General features: G+C 33.4%; 1 protein-coding gene across 2 annotated transcripts; it reads left to right on the top strand.

Annotated features, from left to right (window-relative positions):
* The first annotated feature begins 126 nt into the window (after window positions 1–126).
* LOC128192797 (uncharacterized) lies at window positions 127–20,274 on the top strand. 2 transcript variants are annotated; one of them, XM_052865773.1, is made up of 17 exons: window positions 127–439; window positions 4,200–4,310; window positions 4,909–4,941; window positions 5,315–5,620; window positions 6,078–6,383; window positions 6,562–6,846; window positions 7,516–7,830; window positions 8,408–8,464; window positions 8,710–9,051; window positions 9,148–9,459; window positions 10,619–10,912; window positions 11,503–11,583; window positions 12,847–13,311; window positions 13,675–13,961; window positions 16,538–16,756; window positions 17,959–18,103; window positions 18,615–20,274. In XM_052865773.1, exons 2-17 carry the CDS (start codon window positions 4,301–4,303, stop codon window positions 19,670–19,672), a joined length of 4,515 nt encoding a protein of 1,504 aa, XP_052721733.1. In that variant the 5' UTR covers window positions 127–439; window positions 4,200–4,300; the 3' UTR covers window positions 19,673–20,274. The 2 variants fall into 2 exon arrangements, with proteins under 2 accessions (XP_052721733.1, XP_052721734.1); XM_052865774.1 differs by having other exon boundaries at window positions 127–443.

Below are 20,274 nucleotides of genomic sequence, written 5' to 3'. Positions count from 1 at the left end.
ACGTGTATCTAAAATGCGCTGATTGTTTAAATTTTACAGCTGTTATCATGGTTATAAGCCTCTACATTTGTAACGCGATATTTTTAAAATGAGCTCAATGGGCTGTCGTAGAAACACAAAAAAAATATCGTCGTGTGATCGGTGGTTGGAAAATCCACTATATAAGCCTTCTTTATCCAGTCAAAATGGGCCGCATTTAAATGTGTTTTAGAAAATTAATGGTACCTTTATAACAATATACCATAGCCTACTTGAAATTTCAAAAATAGTTAATTAATCAGTCCTGTTGATAAACTTTGTTTGTTTGTTTGATAACCTACTTTCGGTTTGCATTCCTCTTGCCCTCTTGCCATCGGCCATTTTGCTTTCTATTACCATGATTACCGTGATGATGTTGAAAGATACTGTAGAATAAACTGATGTTGGCGCTGCGAAATTTGTAAGTACGTGTATATTCTTACGTATGCATGCATGATTATATCATTACATAAGTTGACTGAATTTATAGCTCTATAAATGATACAGAGACGAGAGGGTTACTGGGGTCAGGGGATCGCAGGCCTCTCAATCTCCACCAACAAGCCGTTAAATGTATGCGCCTAGGCCTATATCAAAGAAATTTAAAACTTGTCATACAATATAGCTTTGATCTTCAAAAACCTTTTTCTCAAAAACCGTTTGGCTGAAAAAGCTGTAGGCCTAGATATAAGATTTAATGATCCGATTGATTTTTTGGCTATGTACAGTATCAAATAATTTTCCATACAAACCACTTATCCCAGAAAGCTATAAACTTTTGCCTATTTACACTGGCCAGCAGACTAGGTCCCCTTTCAAAGAAGTAAATAAAAGTAAATTCTTTATGGGCCTATACAACCCCCCCCCCCAACACATTAAACCAAAATGCATAATGAAAATGTTTAGGAATTAAACAAAACAAACTTCAGAAATAATAGTGAACAAAGTGAACACAGGTTTGTTTTTTTTTAGCTCACCTGAGCTGAAAGCTCAAGTGAGCATTTCTGGTCACTATTTGTCCATATGTCTCAATGTCTGTCTGTCAGAGTGTCCGTCCTTCTATAAACTTTTTACATTTTTGACCTTTTCTCCAGAACCACCGGGCCAATTTCAACCAAAATTGGCACAAAGCATTCTAAGGTGAAAGGGATTAAAGTTAATTAAAATGAAGGTCCACGCTCTCTTTCAAAGAAGACCAATCAGCCAGAAAAGCTCAAACTTGTGTGGAAGCATTTTCAGATAGTGTAGATTCAAGTTTGTTCAAATCATGATCCCTTGGGGTATGGATGGGCCATAGTGGGGTCGAAAATTTACATAGGAATATATAGAGAAAAAGTTTTAAAACTTTCTTCTCAAAAACAAATTGGCCAGAAAAGGCTATATAAAATTAATATTTAGATTCTCATCCTGATTTGCTCTATGCTTTTAAATTGTTAATGTTAATATGAGTACACAAAGAGTGATTGGGAAGGACCTGCGCCATGCGCCATAGTCGCATTTAAGAGAAAAATGTTGCATTATATCAATTACTCTAAATCATATTGACTTCTGACAGGGCCAGCCATTTTGATGTCTTCGAGAAAGAATGATTCTGATTGGACCATCAGGAATATTAACCAATGAAACTTAGTTTAACATTAACTATCACAATGGCTGGTCTGGTCAGAAGTTGATGTGGCTGCAGAATAAAAGTTCAGTTTGGAGAGTATTTAAGGAATTTTATCGGAATTTAAGGATGTAAGTAGCATACGTTTGATGTGAGATTTTAAAAGATTAGTGCGAATGTTTCTCGACTTGTTGCAACACTGCTGTCATCATAGGCAAAATCCCATCGTGAGCCCTGGAACGGTAAATGTCCGAGTAAAAATAAACTGGCGACTTTGAGAGAATAATGACGTATATCTCCACTATTTTAAGACCCATCAACTTGAAATTCGGCATGAGTGTATCTCAAACATCACTTTTCTGAAAAATACATGCATATTGCGAGTGTTTTAAAAATTGATTGATTTATTAGGCTTTTGAAGCGAGCTGATAGTTTTTATCTGGGTCAGAAGTCGACCTCTTTCTTTATTTATGGTTACATTGAAATTAATGTTAAAATGGGCTTGGCCCTTGTGGGCCCAACATAAGAACATCTGTAGAAAATTTTGAAAATCTTTAAATACAGGATCCGTTGATACTCATTCATTGTCCCAATATTTTAGATATGACTTCATGTAGCTGATCTAATTATGTTTTATGTTGCTCAGGTGAGCAATGTGGCCAATGGGCCTCTTGTTTGATATGCTAGAAAATAACTGGTACTGTACCAGTTATTGGGTAAGACCAGTTATCAACTAAACTGAGAGTTCGGGTTTATAGCATGCGACTATCTGAGATTTTTTAATTCAGTCGTCTATTTCGAATAAAAAAAAGTAAGTTTGCTTGAAAACTTCCTTGAATATAATTTAACCATGCGCTCAAGCGATCATTGTTTACCGCTGATTTACATCTTTCACTTTCAGCAGTTGGGGAAGTGACGTTATACTGTGGAATTATAAAATTCGTTGTGGCTCAATTTTCGTGGTATTCGTGGGTAGCCCTCCCCCACGAATTTAAATCCTCAACAAAAACAAATTTATAAAGAGTAATCTTTGTTACTGAAACAGTTAACGACGCATCCACGAAATTACTTCCCCGCGAATGAACAAAATAGTCACAGTCCACGAAAATCGGCCCCAACAAATTTAAATGATTCCACAGTAAGTGAAAAATAGAATATGACCTCTTTGTGATATGTACCTTCTTTGATTTGACATAATATCAATACATTAAACGTGTAGAAACAAAAGGAATTCATTAAATTCTAAGAGATTCATAGCGCAGTTGAACGCCTGGTTGCACAATATTATGTATTGAAAAGTCTATGATTTTGTGTATTACCGTATGATAGCAAACGAATAATTTTATGAGTTATAACCTCTATGTATCATAACACCTACTACCTTAAGTCTGATCCAAAAAGGGGCATAATTCAAATTATGCAGAGTATCAAATCAAAATGTACAGGGATTTTACTATGTTATTATCGCAAAGCGGATAACTGGTACAGTAAATCGTAAAACATGGCAAATTCAGGTCATGCTAAAAAGCACAAAAACAAGATGTTTTGAGGTCTTAATAATGACAAAATATATAACAGATAGATAAACAAGGAAATCACTAATTAAAGTATGTCAAGTTTTATCCAAAAGTATCTAGAAATAAGGAAATACAAAAATAAAATTTAGCCGATAACTGGTACAATGTCAGTACTCATATTTAGACTCTATAATTAAAAGCGATGTCAAAGTTGTAATACAATCATCTCCACCCTGACGTCGGGGGCGAAATTTGATAGGAGGTAAAAATAACACGATACCTTTTTTTTACATAACTTTTTCTTTGAAATATGGCTTTAAACAAGAAAACTATTGCAGCAGCAATGTTTATTATTATACACATACTTAGTATAACCATCGTTCAAAAGCGTACACAAAATTTGATATAAAAACGGACCAAGCAACTTTAAGGTTATGCAGATTCAAGCTTCTTTATATCATGATCTGTGTGGGTAGAATATACATAGGGCCACAATAGGGTAGGTTGATGTAATTTTTAATTTTGAGTTAATAGAAAAGAAAACTTTTTAAAAAATCTTATTCTCTAATTAAAAACTGAAACATTTAACAAAAGGAGCTCAATGTTTAACTTCAGAATGTGTGGAGAAAAATTTAAAAATCTCAATATAAAACATATACTCTACTAAGTTGTCTAGATATTTTGTATTTGATACTGTAAAGATGGTCTAAATCTTTCCTGATCAGTTATAGCTTTTGTTGCTCAGGTGAGCGATGTGGACCTTAGGCCTCTGGTTTTTAAGCAAATGTCAGTGATCTGATCTCCAATACCCACTAAAGCAAAATTACTCCCTGAACTGGTGGATGAATAGCAATATATATACCGGTATATATTTACATCCATCCATGTCTTTAGTCTCTTCGAAGATCATTATAATAGAAAATATAATATATATGTAAAAAACAAATATTACATTTTCACATATCTGCCCTCAGTCTGTTACATGACCTAATAAATCATATATCAGAAGTTAAGGTGTTTAGGCCACAGTAAGTCATATTATTTTTTTCTATTTACAGAAATGAGACTTTGGATCATTGGAGTTAATGACACGTACAACAGAACCATAAGTTGTTTATGAGAATTAACAGCTATACAAGTCTCTCCAATTAAGTTATTGATGTCTCTTGGTAACTTGATCAGATGCATACAAGTTTCTTTAACAAATTAACTAAATAATTAAGTAATGATGGATAAGCTTCTTTATTTCATGTGCCTTAAAGGGGCATGGTCACGATTTTGGTAAAAAATTTTTTTTTCCAATTTTAATGTTTACAGTGCTTTAGTAAGGCATTTTTAATAAGCACCCAAAATTTGAGTATCATTTGTTGAGTTTTTAGCAAGTTACAGAGTTTACAATTCTTTGTTATATGTAAACAAAGCTTCTTTCGTTTACATTTTTTAATGTTGAAGTTAAAATTCCATATTCAGACTTAAAATAAATATGTCAAACGTTAGAAACTGCGTGTTTATTTATGCTTTAAATGAATAAGAGAATAGACAAATCAGTATGAAAATTTTTTTAACTGGTATATTGAACATATGTAAACAAAAACAGGGCACGAAAAACTCTACGACCGACTGTTAAATTTTACTTAAACATAAGAAACCCATTACTTTTAAAAGTATTGTAAATAATAAAAAAGTAAAATTGAATTTTACAAAAATCGTGACCATGCCTCTTTAATTAGTACATGTATTATATTGCAGTAAATTTTCTTGTTGTAGATTCAGGTATTGGATCTCTTGATATGTCCTCAGGTAATATTCCTTATAATAGAGTTTGAAAATAAAAACAAAAAACTAAAAGTAAAACATTTAAGAAAATCTTTGTTTCTGTTGACTTTCATGTAGATATACATGTTATTTGATTTATCTTTGACACAAAAATTGAGCCGAAACAATGTTTATAAAATAATGCTTATAACTGTCAAAATAATTGCATCAGATAAGCAATTTAAAAGTAATTTGCTTATTGATTGCAATACATGTACCACTATTCAGTATAGAGTTCTGAGTCAGGCATTATATAAAGTACATGTATAAACAAATTTGTCAAATGAATATAGAGTTGTCATCTTAATAATACAACATTTCAATAAATATCTATAAAGCGTAAAACTTTGCTTTTCAGGGTGCTCTGATGAATTAGTTGCGAGAAGATTATTTGTGTTCATAAAAGACAATCTTATTTTTGAGTCTCTCCAAGATGGATTAATGCAAAAAAAGTTATTAAGTGAGAGAGAAAAGGAAGAATATGTCTGTTCAAATTGTGCCAGGCATTACTGGAGTGAAAGACTCCTTAAACTGATTATCAGGAAGAAAAGATGTAAAGAATTTGTTGCATTCATATGTCAAATGTCCTGTCATAAGCATGTCTCAGAGAAAATTCTGGAGGTTCAGGAAAAAGCTAAAGGAGAGACACTGAAGGCAGCAAATGGTGATGATGCGTCTGTCTTTTCATAAATGTTTAAAAATTTAGACTGTAGTGTTTTGATAATTAAGTAATCTTATAGTCTGTCCAAAGAGTTTTTTTGCATCAAATTTTGCTTACCAGTGACACTCAAATAAACAATGAGTTATTTACTTTAATATTTAATTGATGTTGATAAATTGCTCAGGGTCTAAACTATAATCATCAATACAGTGTAAATAGAATGAAAAATATCAAGTTGTGTTACAGACAGAATTAGGGAAGAGGGTAATTTAAGAATTCATAATTGGATAGACAATTATTTTGAACTACACAGTAGAACTCCCAAAACTAATTATAGATCACATATTTTAAGAAGATTTTCCTATAATATGAAACCATCATGATTGATACATGTATTTAACAAAAATCGGTAATGCCTTTTACCAAAGTACTTAAGTCAGATTGATTGTTTGATTTCCAGGTGCTGTGCAGAGAAGACTTAATTTAACACTCACACATGAATTGCTGCAGAGACATTTTGCTTGTCTTTACATGGAGCTTGAGCCAAGAGAAATTGCGGACGAAATGTTTCAAGCAGGCCACTTGACTGTCTTTGACCATGATAATGTCACAGAATCTAACCAAAGATATAAGCGACTGAGTTTTCTTCTTAATATTTTGATGAAAAAAGAATTGTATGCACAATTAGTGTGTACACTGCAATCCTTGGGGTATAGGTCTGTTCTGGACACCTTGCAAAAAGATAGAAAATTAAAGAACAAACCCTGTAAGTACTTTCTGGTATTTTTTAGTTCTTAAACATTGTACATCAAAGCAGACCTGGCCCAGGGGTCAGAAAACTTACACCAGCTCACTTTTGATCTCAGTTTCACTTTTTTGTTAAACATTCCTTAAAAAAAAACAAATCCACATTGACCTCAAATCATGTTTATGTGTTTTTGTAGCTGAATACTCAACTTGCATACAACATAACTTTACTCTCCTCCAAGAGAATATCCCTTGCTTTGGCGATGCAAGATTCCTTATGGAACATGAGCTTGATCCGACAAACATCTCGGACATAGAAAGCTGTAAAAATGCAGTCCGCAAGATATCCAAACTACTGAAAATACTGTTGATAAGAGGGAAATCTGCTTGCAAGGAATTTTTCAGGGTAATGGAAGTGGATTTGAAAAGCGAAGACTTAATACAGAAAATGAAATATAAAAGTGCAGAAATTAAACGGAGAGGTAATAATTGCGTTATGTATGTATTTAGCCATATATCTGGTTATTTTTGTGATTACCGGGTATCCAATTTTCACTTTTTCCATTCTCTACTTTCATATTTCTTTTTACCTTATCAGAAATTATGTCTCGTTTTTTTTTGCTATAATAATCCATTAAAATCATAAGAAAATAAATTGCAGAATAAAAGATGTCAACGTTTTATGCCATTTTATAAGATTTTAAAGATTTTGTGAAAGAAAAAAAATGTCGCATATACAGTATCTTTGATCATTGACTCTTTGTTGCTGGAAAATGGAACAAAGATTAATGATCATGTTCACAATATGCACTTGTTTATACAATTCTGATGATATTTTGCATCCTTATCACATAGAAGGTTTGAATATTCTTAATCTTTATTACAATATTTCAAACATCTTTTGCTGTCATTTGATAGCTACATGAAGCATTGTCACAAACTAAGTGAGTTTTGCACATGCTCATTGGAAATACTGGCCCACACTAGCTAATTAATAATTGCTACACATTTTTAATCACCCATTCAAAATGAGTACCCCTTGAAATTGAGTTTTTTCAAACATTAGTTTTCCAGTAGTTTCATTGTAAACTTGATTTTTTTTTTTAGACTTTGAATGTTCATATTTTCATATATACATTATCTTTTATTAGGTAAGCCTAATTTGAATCAAAGACATAGAAGTCTAAGAACACCATGTCTTCAAGAACATGAAGAATTTTTAAATGAGGAGCTTGAGCCTTTAGATATAAGTGACCTATTGTTTGAAGAGGGAGCCATGGAGATTTCTGCTCATGACAAAATTACAGAGACTAGCAGGCGGCAGAAACAGATGAAATATCTCCTAGAAACAGTGAATGGGAACGAAAATGACTGCTTCCATTTTTTCCTGTACATTTTACAAAAAGAAGGGTATGAAAGTATTTTAGAAGAGCTCAAGAAGTCTGCCCCGGGAGCTGTAGGAGCAGGTATGTTTTTATATTTTTGTAGAAAAAGAAAACATTTTGTTTCTTAAATTTTCAATCAGGCCTTGTTTATTAAGGTGGCTCGCTACATCTTGAAATAGTTAGTTAAATCAGCAGAAAGTTACTTTATTATGATAGATAGCATGATGGATAAGAAGTACATGTATGTTAATAAAATAGAAGGCAAAGTGTGTAATTTTGGATAAAAAATCATTAATTCAGTAAATGTGAACAAAAGCCCCAGGTGGATTTGAACTCATGATCTACGGTTCACAAGCCTGATGCTTTAACCACTAGCTATGACAACATTCAACCAAATTGATTAGTACATGTACAAACAATTTGACAAACATTTAATATGCATCTTGTGACGTTATAAGTCTAGTTGTAGTGAGGTACATGTTCCATAAACTCAAGTGGTTGATGTACAGTGTAGCAGTGCTGCTTAACAATTTGACGAAAATGTGGTGTCTTAAAAAGAATAAATCTAGGTGTAGTGAGGTACCTTAAACTTCAGTGGTTGTTGTACATATAGCATTACTGTGTAGTATGCTTAACTATGTATTATTTTTATGTTTAGTGCCACATGAACAATCAGAAAACTTGAGATTATCACTCAGGGTTGCAAGAGAACCAGGTAAACAATACTTTCCTTAATTTCTGTCTAAACTAGAAACACCTTTATCATCTTTTAAATAAACTACATGATGGAAATTGCGTGATTTTGGTAGGAATTGTATCCAATTACAAATGATTGGAGATCCTATTGGAGATTTAAGTTATTTAAAATGAGAACCAATGAAACTGTTGATATTCCCCAAGTTGCTGAATAGGCTTATTCAGTTCTTTATTGATTGTTAAGATAATTTTTGTTTTTTTCAGATGATGTAGTAAATGGAGATATACACATGCGATTGTCAGTAGGGGGTCGAACTGGAACTCAGGTGGAACAAGTGTTACAAGATAGTCATTCCTCTAGTACTGAGATCCTGGAGGAAGCCATTTTGCATGGGGTAGTCGACATTAGAGGTGTTTCTTCTGGTTCCATTGTACTTCAGTTGAGACCAGTGACTGACCAAGCAGTTCAAACTTTGCTCAATGTCAGAGACAACAACAGATTAGTGGAAATGATTGTTGGAATGCTTAAAAAGGTCAATATTGCCAGTATGATGGATGGAACAGAACCACTGGAAATCAAGGTGCAGGTTTATAAAGCAAACCCTGGTAAGTTAACTCCAAATTGTTTTGGATAAGTATACCATTTTTTTTTTTAAGATATGAAATCACAAAATCAAAACTATGTTTTTTTGTCAATTTTAGTGGGTAAAATTTCAAAGGCAGAAGATGCAGAACCGATCAAAAAGCGATTAAAAGCCCACAGGAATGTACTGGTCTCTGAGTTAGAGCCCAGGGCTATAGCTCATGTACTATCCAAATCTAAAGCCTTTGCTAAAAGTGCCATAGACTCTGTTCTTAATGCTGATAGCTGTAATGATAGAGTTGAAAATCTTTTGTCCTTGGTTGAGGATGGTGATTTTGAGGTTGTGAAGGAGTTTGTGACTGCCTTGAAGGATCTTGGTTATAGTAGTATTGTGGAGTTGATTGATCCACCTGACATTCACAACAGAGCAGGCGAGTGTGTCTTAAATGTCTGTTTTTGCATGTACTTGTTTATTTATACATATACATTTTAGAAACAATTTGCTACCTATAAATTTATTATTTTAAGGAGATTTTAATGCTGAGCCGTGTAGATGAGTAGGTCATGAAGTATTTTTAGTACACGTTTGTATCTTTATCAACCTACACAAAATGATGGGTATTGGTGACAGAAACTTGGGTGACTAATACATAGGAGTTATTTTTTTAACCCTGGTCTTTTGTATGACCTTGACCTTATTCCAATCTAAATAAAATCTTCCTTGTAAAAGTACTCCTCTGTGATATGATATTTAAAAACATCCTCTACAAGGCAATCTTAGATGTTAGCCATTGTAATCATAGACTGATGCTGAAATCTTGACCGAAAGCTTGGACAGGTGTTTTTTTCCCCAAAAGAACTTAAATGTGCAAGATTAAACAAAGTCACAACAAAGTGCAAGAGTCAATGCAAAGTTTGTAATATTTTTGTTTTCATGATTCCTGAAGTATACAGATTTACAAAATGTACATCAAAATGCAAATTTAGCAGGACTAACTTTACTTGAGGAAAAATAGACAACTCAGCATCAAAGTTTAAGAGATAACACTGTCAAATTATTTCAAGACCTGTCTATAAATTCTATTAAAACTCTGATTGGATAACATTCTACTCTGTCATATTTTGAGGCCTGTGTATAAAAGCTTACATGAAGCTCTGATTGGCTAACATTCCTTTGTTTAATCATACTTGAAAGTGCATCACTCTGTGGTGATTGGCTTGTATGGGATGTTGTTAAATCTTGTATAGCGTATATCATCCAATGACGTCGAGACACTCCAGTCCGAGGAAAAACAAGTATAATTATAATACTTAAAGAGTACTCTATTCTTCATTTTATGTTTAAGTTAGGTTTGAAAGTTACCTGTTCGTGATATATTGTTTTCATTGAATTCAAAGATAGGTAATAATGAGAGCAACAATTTTCCTAATTTTCTGGCTCTGACCTTCTTCTTCAACTTTACTTTCATCAAGGTAGATTTACATTAAGTTGTACACAAACTGGGGATAGCAGTTCAACTACATAAATGTTATTTAAACAGTAAATGTTTTCTTTGGTGTTTTGTAACATGTTTTGATCTCCAATTGCAGAAAATATAAGGAAAATGATTACGTCTAATTACAAAAATATCCTGGAGGAAATGCAGATGAAATTAGCCAAAGAAACATTGTCAAAATGCGTTGGAGATGTTGATGAAATTAGAGAGAAAATTTTGCCAAAAAATGGAAACCGTAAAAAGAGGATGAGTAGCTTTCTTCAGTTCATTCTCCAAGACGATCACAATGTGATTGAATTTGAGAAAATGTTGAGGAACAATGATTTGGAGGACCTTCTGAAAATAGATGAAAATGTTCAGGGAGAGCATATACCTACACAAGGCATAGGTATGAGTAATATCATATACCTACACAAGGCATAGGTAGGGGTAATATCATATACCTACACAAGGCATAGGTAGGGGTAATATCATTAACTACACAAGGCATAGGTAGGGGTACGTAATATCATATACCTACACAAGGCATAGGTAGGGGTAATATCATATACCTACACAAGGCATAGGTAGGGGTAATATCATATAACTACACAAGGCATAGGTAGGGATAATATCATATACCTACACAAGGCATATGTAGGGGTAATATCATATACCTACACAAGGCATAGGTAGGGGTAATATCATATTTTAAAGATAAAATAACAAGGAGGGAGCAATCATGCATTGCAAAACATTTGCTGATCACTACACTATGATTTAAAATTATGACTTAAATGAAACTTCATTGTCAATGTCCATATGCTTCCAAAGTTAAAGATTACTTGGTATGATTGGTGATTGAGTAATATGCTTGGTAATTTTTGGAATAAAAGTCTTCTTGTTGGAGTTGTCATTGAGTCACTGGAAGACTTGTTTTCTCTTTGAAATAGAACAACAATGCATTGTATGTTAACAAAAGAAATTTGATGATTCTAGAATTGACGTTTGTTGAAGACCGAATCCATTCATCCTCAGAGGGAGTCCTCTTTGAGGCAGTTATCACCTTGTCACAAACTGGTAAGTCATTGGTATAGTGTAAACTTGTCAAGTACAGGTAAATCACATGTAAAGTGTCAACTTGTCACACAATATATGGTAAGTCATTGATATAGTGTCAACTTATCACATAGTGGTAAGTCACTTGTATACTGTCATCTTGTCACATACTGGTAAAGCACATATATACTGTCATCTTGTCACAAACTGGTATAATACATAAGTCGCATGTATACCGTCATCTTATTGCATACTGGTAAGTCACATACCGTATACTGAGTATTTTCTGCGGCTCGAAATTTTTGCGGTTTAGGCCCTAAAAAGTATCAAATTATATTCTGCGTTTCCAATTGTGCAATAAAATACATGTGCAGGTCGATAGGTGTAATTATTTACCTGAATTTTTCAAAAAATATATCCCGTTTTTGAGTGTGTATTGTTTAAGATAGGCCTACATGTATTTATACTAGAAAAGACGTCCCTGGTAACATATATAGGGTTACATATAGTAAGTGGGGATTTTAAGAACTGTTTAACCCAGAAATGATATTACGAGTAAATTAGGGATAATAACCGCGTACAGACTCTTCTTTTGTAGCATACTGACCACGTTTGAGAATACAAACTGCTTGAAACCGGTAGATACGGTAATTATCGTAATTAGTGAATAATTTTGTAAATGATTAAAGAATAGTTTGTAATTTTAATTTCTGAGGATTATCATGCCCGCTAAATACCGCAGAAAATAAGCAACCGCAGAACTTACCCGTTATACGGTATATGCTGTCATATTGTCACATACTGTTAAGCCCCATTATTAATGTCAACATGGACATTTCTATATATATATGTATTATTAATTTTGTGAATTGCCGCTGAAAATGTTTCAGATAGGTTTATCACCTTAAAATGGATACTGAATGGTCAAGGTTTAAATATAAGTATTCCATACAATTTTATTAATTTGTTAAAGGAGATTATGGACCAAGTTTATTAGCAATGTCTGTTAACTTTATTACAAGTTCATAGAAAAATGAGTTGATTAAAGATTATCGTTTTTTAAGTTGAAGAATGTCTTGTTCTGGCACAAAAGTGCTCTAACTTTTGGTGTTTGATATGACAATTAAGTCTGCAGGGATGTTATTCTGTGTAGGACATACAGCTTTAGTTCAACATTTTGTATATACATATATGATAATGAAATATGTAGTTGCTAAGTCCATTCTCACAGCAGAACAAACATAAACTGTTTCATATTTCCAGCCTGATTTCTTTTGGTGACAGTAAAAAGTGACAGAAAAATCCAACAAAAAGTCGGCAAAGTATTGGAGGAAACAGGAGGCCAACAGGGGGAAACTGGAGCAAAGCAGCTGGATATTGACTTTGAGAAGATGCATCTTGATGAATCACCACCACGACCACAGAGACTAGACATGACACCTACTAGCCCAGACATTCCACTAAAAGGAAATGAGAGTATAAGTTCTGTTTCATCTTCAACATCTCTTAAATCCATTATTTCTGATGCAGAGGAAGATAAGAATCCCGGTAAAACTTTCACCAAAAATGTTCCGTCATTGAAAAAAAAGAAAAATGTTGTTAAGACCTTTGGTCATGAAGAGAGGTTTGATCCACAGAAGGAAGCCGATGTACCTTTACCTCCAGTCAGAAAATCTGCTTTGTATGATGAATTATCAAAAAAGGGTGCAGACTTTGCTGGCTCTTCAGCTTTCCCCACATACCAAACAGGTACCTGACCTATATATCTGGAATTTTTTATCTTTGCACATTGCAAATTTTTGAAAAAGGCATTTATATTTTTTCCAATCATCCATTTTTTTCTGCATATACAATTTTTTTGAAAGATTTTTAAAGATTTTTGTTGACCACATTTAGTTTCACGTATTTAATTAAAGAGAGCATAACTTTATAAATGGTATATTCCTTAAATGTGTGATTATTACTAACATTCAAAGAAAATTTTAGTTAGGTTTTCATTAATAAAGAGACACTGTCGAAAACTTTGGTAGATTTTGTGTGATCCTCTCTCTGCTAGGTTGATTTTGCTTCATTCCACTCTCTTGATGATCTTTTTTATACATTTATTTTCAGTACTATCGCAGACTTATAAGCTTGTTGCAGCTATAGACTTTGGGACAACATATTCTGGATATGCCTTTTCTTGGAAAAAAGATCCTGCCAATTTTGTCACCCTTAAAAGCTCAAGCTCAGACAAGCTTTCAGAGAAAGAGCCATCAGTTCTACTTATGGACAGGTCTGAGCACCTAGTTGATTTTGGACAGGAAGCGGTGTTGAAGTACAAAGAATTTTGTGAAGAAAAGTTACAGCAAGATTATTTCTACTTTAGCAATTTTAAGATGACTCTTCACAGAAATGAGGTAATAATGTGCTCACCTTGAATGCAACTGACTATTAGAGCATGTGGACATATACTGTGGAATCAATAGATTCGTGGTGGCTCAATTTTTGTGGTATTCATGGGTAGCCCTCATGAATTAACATACTGGGTGGAAACAAATTTTGAAAGAGTTTTCTTACTGACACTGAAAACTGATGCAACAATGAAATGACATCCCCATGAATAAGTGAAAAATACTACAAAACATGAAAATTGGCCCCCACAAATTTAAATGATTCCACGTACAGTTTATTAACCATTCACAGCATGGCAGAAGCTGTTTTCTCAATTGAATGTAATATGTACTATACAGGGATGGGGTCAATTACATTGGAAAGTAATTAATTGAATTACAATTACTTGCTTAAATTCTTCAATTAAATTACCATTACCATTACAAGAGTTTTCAAATGTAATTAATTAAATTACAATTACTTTGCAAATGTAATTAATTAAATTACAAATTACATTTTGAAATTCATAAAAATTTAATAAAACTATATAATTTATCTACAACACATAAACATTTAAGGAGGTATGTCTATAATGTGAATAAAATTTCGTCATAATTGAAATACTTTCACTGTTTGAGAATTTGCTAACTACTTTGATAAGTAACAATTTTTGGAAAGAAAAAATATAAATTTGGTTTTATTGTTTATTTCAAAACGCAGGTATCGGTAGTCACAATATGGAGGTGTCCCTTATTATTCAATAAATATTTGAAAGTCATATCCCCTAACCTACATCTATCATGTCAACGCAAGTATTTCCAGCATGCAAAACTATTAAATGAAAACTTTATCCTTTGCATTTTTATATATTTTTTTTTTCCTTTATAAATACAATGCCAAATTACAGGTTAATCTCAGGTAGAGGGCAGACTATAATTGTTATCAAAACACAATTCACACCTGTTGTTCTCTACCTAATTATCAAATGTTGGCAATAAGGGAGCACACCCTGTGGACATGTTAGGCATCAAAAACTTAAAACCCATTTGAAGCCATGCATTTTAGCTCTATGTATTTTAGGCTGCATGACTTGATAATTTATATAACACTGATTTTGTTTTTAAATTAAACAGTGATGTTTTCTATCTAACTCAATGATAATTGACACACTAATTTTTCTAATAAGAAGGGAAATAAGTATTTTTTAAGAAAAAAGAGATCAAGCAAATCATCAAATACATGTACTTAATTAAATTTGGGAAACTTATTATTCAATATTGAATCCCTGAAAAAGTTCATTCTGAAAAATATTAAGTATGATAGCTATAATAATAGTTCAATGCTTTTTAACTTTTCATCCTAACTTGATCTTGTACCATTGATAGTGTGGGGAACAATGGGTAGTGGACAGCTTCATATTTATATGTACATCAGTGTGTAATTGAAAGTAATTGAAAAGTAATTGGAATTACATGTCTTTTTTGAAAGTAATTAATTAAATTACCATTACATGTAATTGAAAATTTGGCCAATTACACATTACTTTCAATTACATCAAAATTTGTAATTAATTACACTCAATTACCATTACAAATTACCATTACCCCATCCCTGGTACTATACAATGAAGGTAAGATTTGCAAGGTATCTAGATAAAAGCAACACCAAAAACTACATGTACATAAAATGGCTTGTCAAAATTAATGTATGGACTAAGAGGTTCAACTATTTCTATACTTGATATTTGGCCTGTCTAAATCAGGCCAACATGGTGGAGGGACTTCTCAGGTCGATAAATACTAGCTGATGATAACGTTTATTTTGTCAGTGGCGTAGCTACCATGTATGCTTATATGCCTGAGCATGCATATCATTTGGAGAAAAAAAGGAAAAAACTCGGTAAGAAAATAAACAAAAAATAAAAAAAGAATTCAAGTATTAAGGTCCATACTTAGATATTCCATCAACCCATTTCCGTCACACGGTCCTACTTTATCCGGAATCTGTTTGCCTACACTTATTTCTCATATTACAACGCAGTGTGGTCTTACAGTACCATATTAAAGAAACAGTACACAATGCATGTACCTAATAAAGCAAAGATTTATTTTGCATTAAAACTTAGTTTTACCCATCATTTTAAATTTCCCCCATAGAATATCACAGCTTTATTGAGATTTTCATTACCATAAACTAGGTGAAAATAAAGTTAAGAATAAAAGCTTTGAGTGGGTCAAAAACAAACGCAAAAGATTTTTCTTCTTTTAGATTTTAATAAGTTTTGTGAATTTATTTTATGCCTAAACTATTATAGCCAGAACAATTTTAACTGCCTAATAATATATGCTTAAATAGTGAGCATTCCTTTCAATTTATGCGATGATTTTTATAGTGTTAAAAATCGTCAGAATCTATGAGCTTCCAGGGCCTTCACCCCCTGGGGCTCCACCAGGCTTCGCCCTTGACCCACTGGGGGCCTCATAGCGGCCCCCAGACCCCCTGCCATTTAAAGCATGCACTTCGTTTCTGGTCTAGCTACGCCACTGTTTGTTCATTAAAGTCATGATGTGAACATGTAGCAATATTTTTTTCTGTTTTGTAGAATCTTAGCAGAAAAACAATCATTCAGGATGATAAAGGCAGGGAGTGCTTGGCAGTGACGGTATTTTCCTTGTCCATCAAGTACTTCAAGGAGAGGCTTTTGCATCAGCTTGATAAATCAAAGGACCACTGCTCTAATGAAGATATTCGCTGGGTGTTAACTGTCCCAGCAATTTGGGGTGAACAAGCAAAGCAGTTGATGCAAGAAAGTGCTGAAATGGTAAATTTCTCAATAACCTTCTTACATATCACCCGAGTCACTCTTGTGACCTGTTGTAAACAGTAGTTACCAATCATCATACCTTTAGTTACCTTGAACATTATCAACTTCATCTCAAATAGCAGTTCAACCCTGCTATGCTTGACATTTGGTACGTTGAAACTGTATAGGGATGTGGAACTTGGTGGTAGGATGGGGCCAGTCCAATTGTAATTATACCCCCGCTCCGAAGGAGAGGGGGTATACTGTTTTACCCTTGTGTGTCTGTCTGTCTGTCCGTCCGTAACAAAAATTTCTGTCGCATTTATCTCAGCAACTATTTATAGCAGATGCTTGAAATTTTTACACAGTGTTTGTTAAGGCATACCATATCGTGGGATATATTTTTGTACCAATCGGACGTCAACTTCCTGTTAAATGACGACTTTGCTTATTTTGTAACCAAAATTTTCAAACAAATTTTTGTCAAAGATTTCTCAGCAACTATTTAACGCAGATGCTTGAAATTTTTACACAATATTTGTATAGGCATACCATATCGTGGGATATATTTTTTTACCAATCAGACGTCAACTTCCTGTTAAATGACGACTTTGTTTATTTTAGCCAAAATTTTCAAACAAATTTTCGTCAAAGATTTCTCAGCATTTATTCAACGCAGATGCTTGAAATTTTAACCCACTATTTGTTTAGGCATGGCATATTGTGGGATATATTTCTGTACCAATCGGATGCCAGCTTTCTGTTTAATGTCGACTTTGCTTATTTTGCATATTCACATCAGAGCGGGGGTATCACTAGTGAGCATTGGCTCACAGATATCTTGTTATAAATTGAATGTTCTCTTGGAAGATAAATACTTGTTGCACATGTCAAGATAAACTGAGTGAATGGAAGTCGGAGAATTGTCATTTTATTGATTTTATCTAAGCGTTACACAGCTGTATTTAGCTATCATGGGATTATCAAATGATTATCAAATAATACAGATGACTATTAAAGCTCTTGGGCATTTTGTATCAAAATGTATATAGATATTTGTATATTAGCAAGTTGAGTTTCTTTTATTAGTAGAGTTAACTCATGAAATTCTTGAAAGATATCCATCAATTTGTATTGTACAATAATACTCTTTCGAGGATTTTTCAAAGAACCATCAGATTTAGCTGACATGTACATGTATCTTTGTCTTAAATACACAGGCTGGAATCTCTCAACATAAGTTGATGCTTGCCTTAGAGCCAGAAGTAGCTGCTGTGTTTGTGAAAGAGATCCAGATAGAGCGACAGGCAGACGAGTTGTCAAAGTACAGACCAGGAAAGAAATTCCTTGTCATGGATCTTGGAGGTGACTTAAATTATTTTCAACCATTTGATATTTCTGTATTAATACTGACAAAAATGTGATACATGATTTTCAGCCATTTTATATTTTTGCATCAATACTTACATTTACTTACAAAAAATTGATACATGAACATATATTGTGTTGTCTCTCTGAATCTACATTACTTATTGAAAATTCAAATATTATCAAACTTTCAGAACTCTACACCATTTATTACTTGCTCTTAAATCAAACATTCTACAGCAGAAGATAATTGTGAATAGAACCTCATGTTATGGTTCTCCAACGCTCCTGACATTATCTTTTCAGCAGACATTTTTTGTCTAGACACATTTTAATACATGTATTATAAGTTGGAAGTATTTAAAAGCAGAACAGAGAAACAATGTTATATTTGTGGAAAAAAACCCACTTTTTGAGATTTTAAAAGTGTTGTTAAGAATCAAGTCCTTTTGGTGTTCTTTATGAACCAGCCATAAACTAACGAAGAATTTATTGATCTCTTTTTCAGGGGGAACAGCTGACCTGACAGCAATGGAGGTTGTGGATGATGGCTCCTTGAAACAGCTTCACCGTGCCTGTGGGGGGGACTGGGGAGGAAACAAGGTCAATGACAACTTCTTCAAATTTCTGGGGAGCGTATTTGGGCATTCTGTCATAAAAGAATGTGAAGAACGTTACCGATCTGATTTCCTCGATTTGCAAAAAGAAATTGAGGTTATGAAAAGGAAATTTGGCAAAGGTGACTACATGTATAACTCACCTCCGAAATTTCAAATTCCTTACATGTACCAAACATTCATAAAAGAACATCACAAAATGGAGCTAAAAGCAATAGTTGCTAACTCAGAATTTTCTCAAGATGCCTTTTTGAGTGATAATGGCAAGCTTAAGTTGTCTGCAAAATTGATAGAAACCTTACTGTTCAATCCAGTGGTCAATTGCATCAAACAAGAAACAGAAAATGTCTTGCATGAACTGAGAGGTCAGATCCAAGATATAATGATGGTGGGTGGATTCTCTGAGTCTGAATTTGTCTATCAGACAATCAAGGAATCCTTCCCTCGTACGAAGCTCCTCAGAGCTAATGAAGCAGGGTTGGCTGTTTTGAAAGGAGCTGTGTTATATGGACACAGTCCTGGTGTTATATCATCTAGGAGATGTGCCTTTACCTATGGGGTGGGGCTTTACCGAGTATTTTTGAAAGGTCATGACCCTGAGGATTTGAAGTGCAAGATTCAAGGGGAGGACAATATTCCTGTATTTGTTAAAATGGTAACTGTTGGTGATGAAGTTGGAATTGGGGAGACTTTTGACCTAGATGAAGAAATTTTCCCTGTGAAAAAAGATGCACCTCAGATGTCATTCAAGATATATAGATCTGCTTTGGATAATCCAGTTTATATTGACGAATCAAGCATTCAAATTGGTAAGCTGACAGTGAAGAACATCACCAGTAGTGTGAGGATTTCTCTGTGCTTTGGACTGACACAGATCACAGTGATGGCAGTGAACACTGACACCAAAGAAAACGCAATAGCTGAACTAGACCTTCTGGGCGAGCTCTAGCTCAGGAGTGTTAAGCTCAGTCTGGTCAAAAATCGTCATTTCCCCCTTTTCTTATTATAAGGTTAAAGGGGTTGGGGGAGGGGAGGCTTGTTTTAAGCAGTTTGTTTTGATTATTGGTGCTCAAGAATGTTGACAATTTATGCCATTTTCAAGAGAGACTTGTATCTTATTGAATATGCAGAATACACGTGAATTGAAAGCAATTTATTTTACCTTAGGGCATAAAAAAGTTTAACAAACCTATGTTTTCTCTCTTTTTTTTTTTAAAAGACTGTTATTTTTTTGAGAGTTTATGTTCCATTATTTGTTTAATGAAATGCACAATTGTAATGATACTGATTATTTGACATTTGTTTTCTATGATCCGATTTCATTTTCATCTATACAGGTGCAGCTTTTCATACATATCTTTGAGATAATAAGTCTATGAAAATTATCAACTTGTTTCCAAGTTGTATGTACATTATCAAGCATTGGTTTCAATGCTTTCTTAGAATTGTTATGGTATTGTATGTTTCTCTTTAAGACAAATATCTCATATTTTAAATGAATTTTCTCTTCTTTTTTTTTAAATAATAACAATAAAAGTGTCTGATAATCGA

This window comes from Crassostrea angulata, chromosome 7 (genome assembly GCF_025612915.1).
Source record: "Crassostrea angulata isolate pt1a10 chromosome 7, ASM2561291v2, whole genome shotgun sequence".
NCBI classification, from domain to species: Eukaryota; Metazoa; Mollusca; class Bivalvia; order Ostreida; family Ostreidae; genus Magallana; species Magallana angulata.
Note: the sequence above shows the minus strand (reverse complement) of the source record. Positions and strands in the feature narration are given on the sequence as shown.

What these genes read in the sequence shown, in the direction of transcription:
- LOC128192797 (XM_052865773.1), top strand. An exon ending in TATCACCTTGTCACAAACTG is followed by an intron (nt 11,584 to 12,846) that starts GTAAGTCATTGG and finishes TTTTGGTGACAG; the next exon opens with TAAAAAGTGACAGAAAAATC. An exon ending in TGACTCTTCACAGAAATGAG is followed by an intron (nt 13,962 to 16,537) that starts GTAATAATGTGC and finishes TCTGTTTTGTAG; the next exon opens with AATCTTAGCAGAAAAACAAT.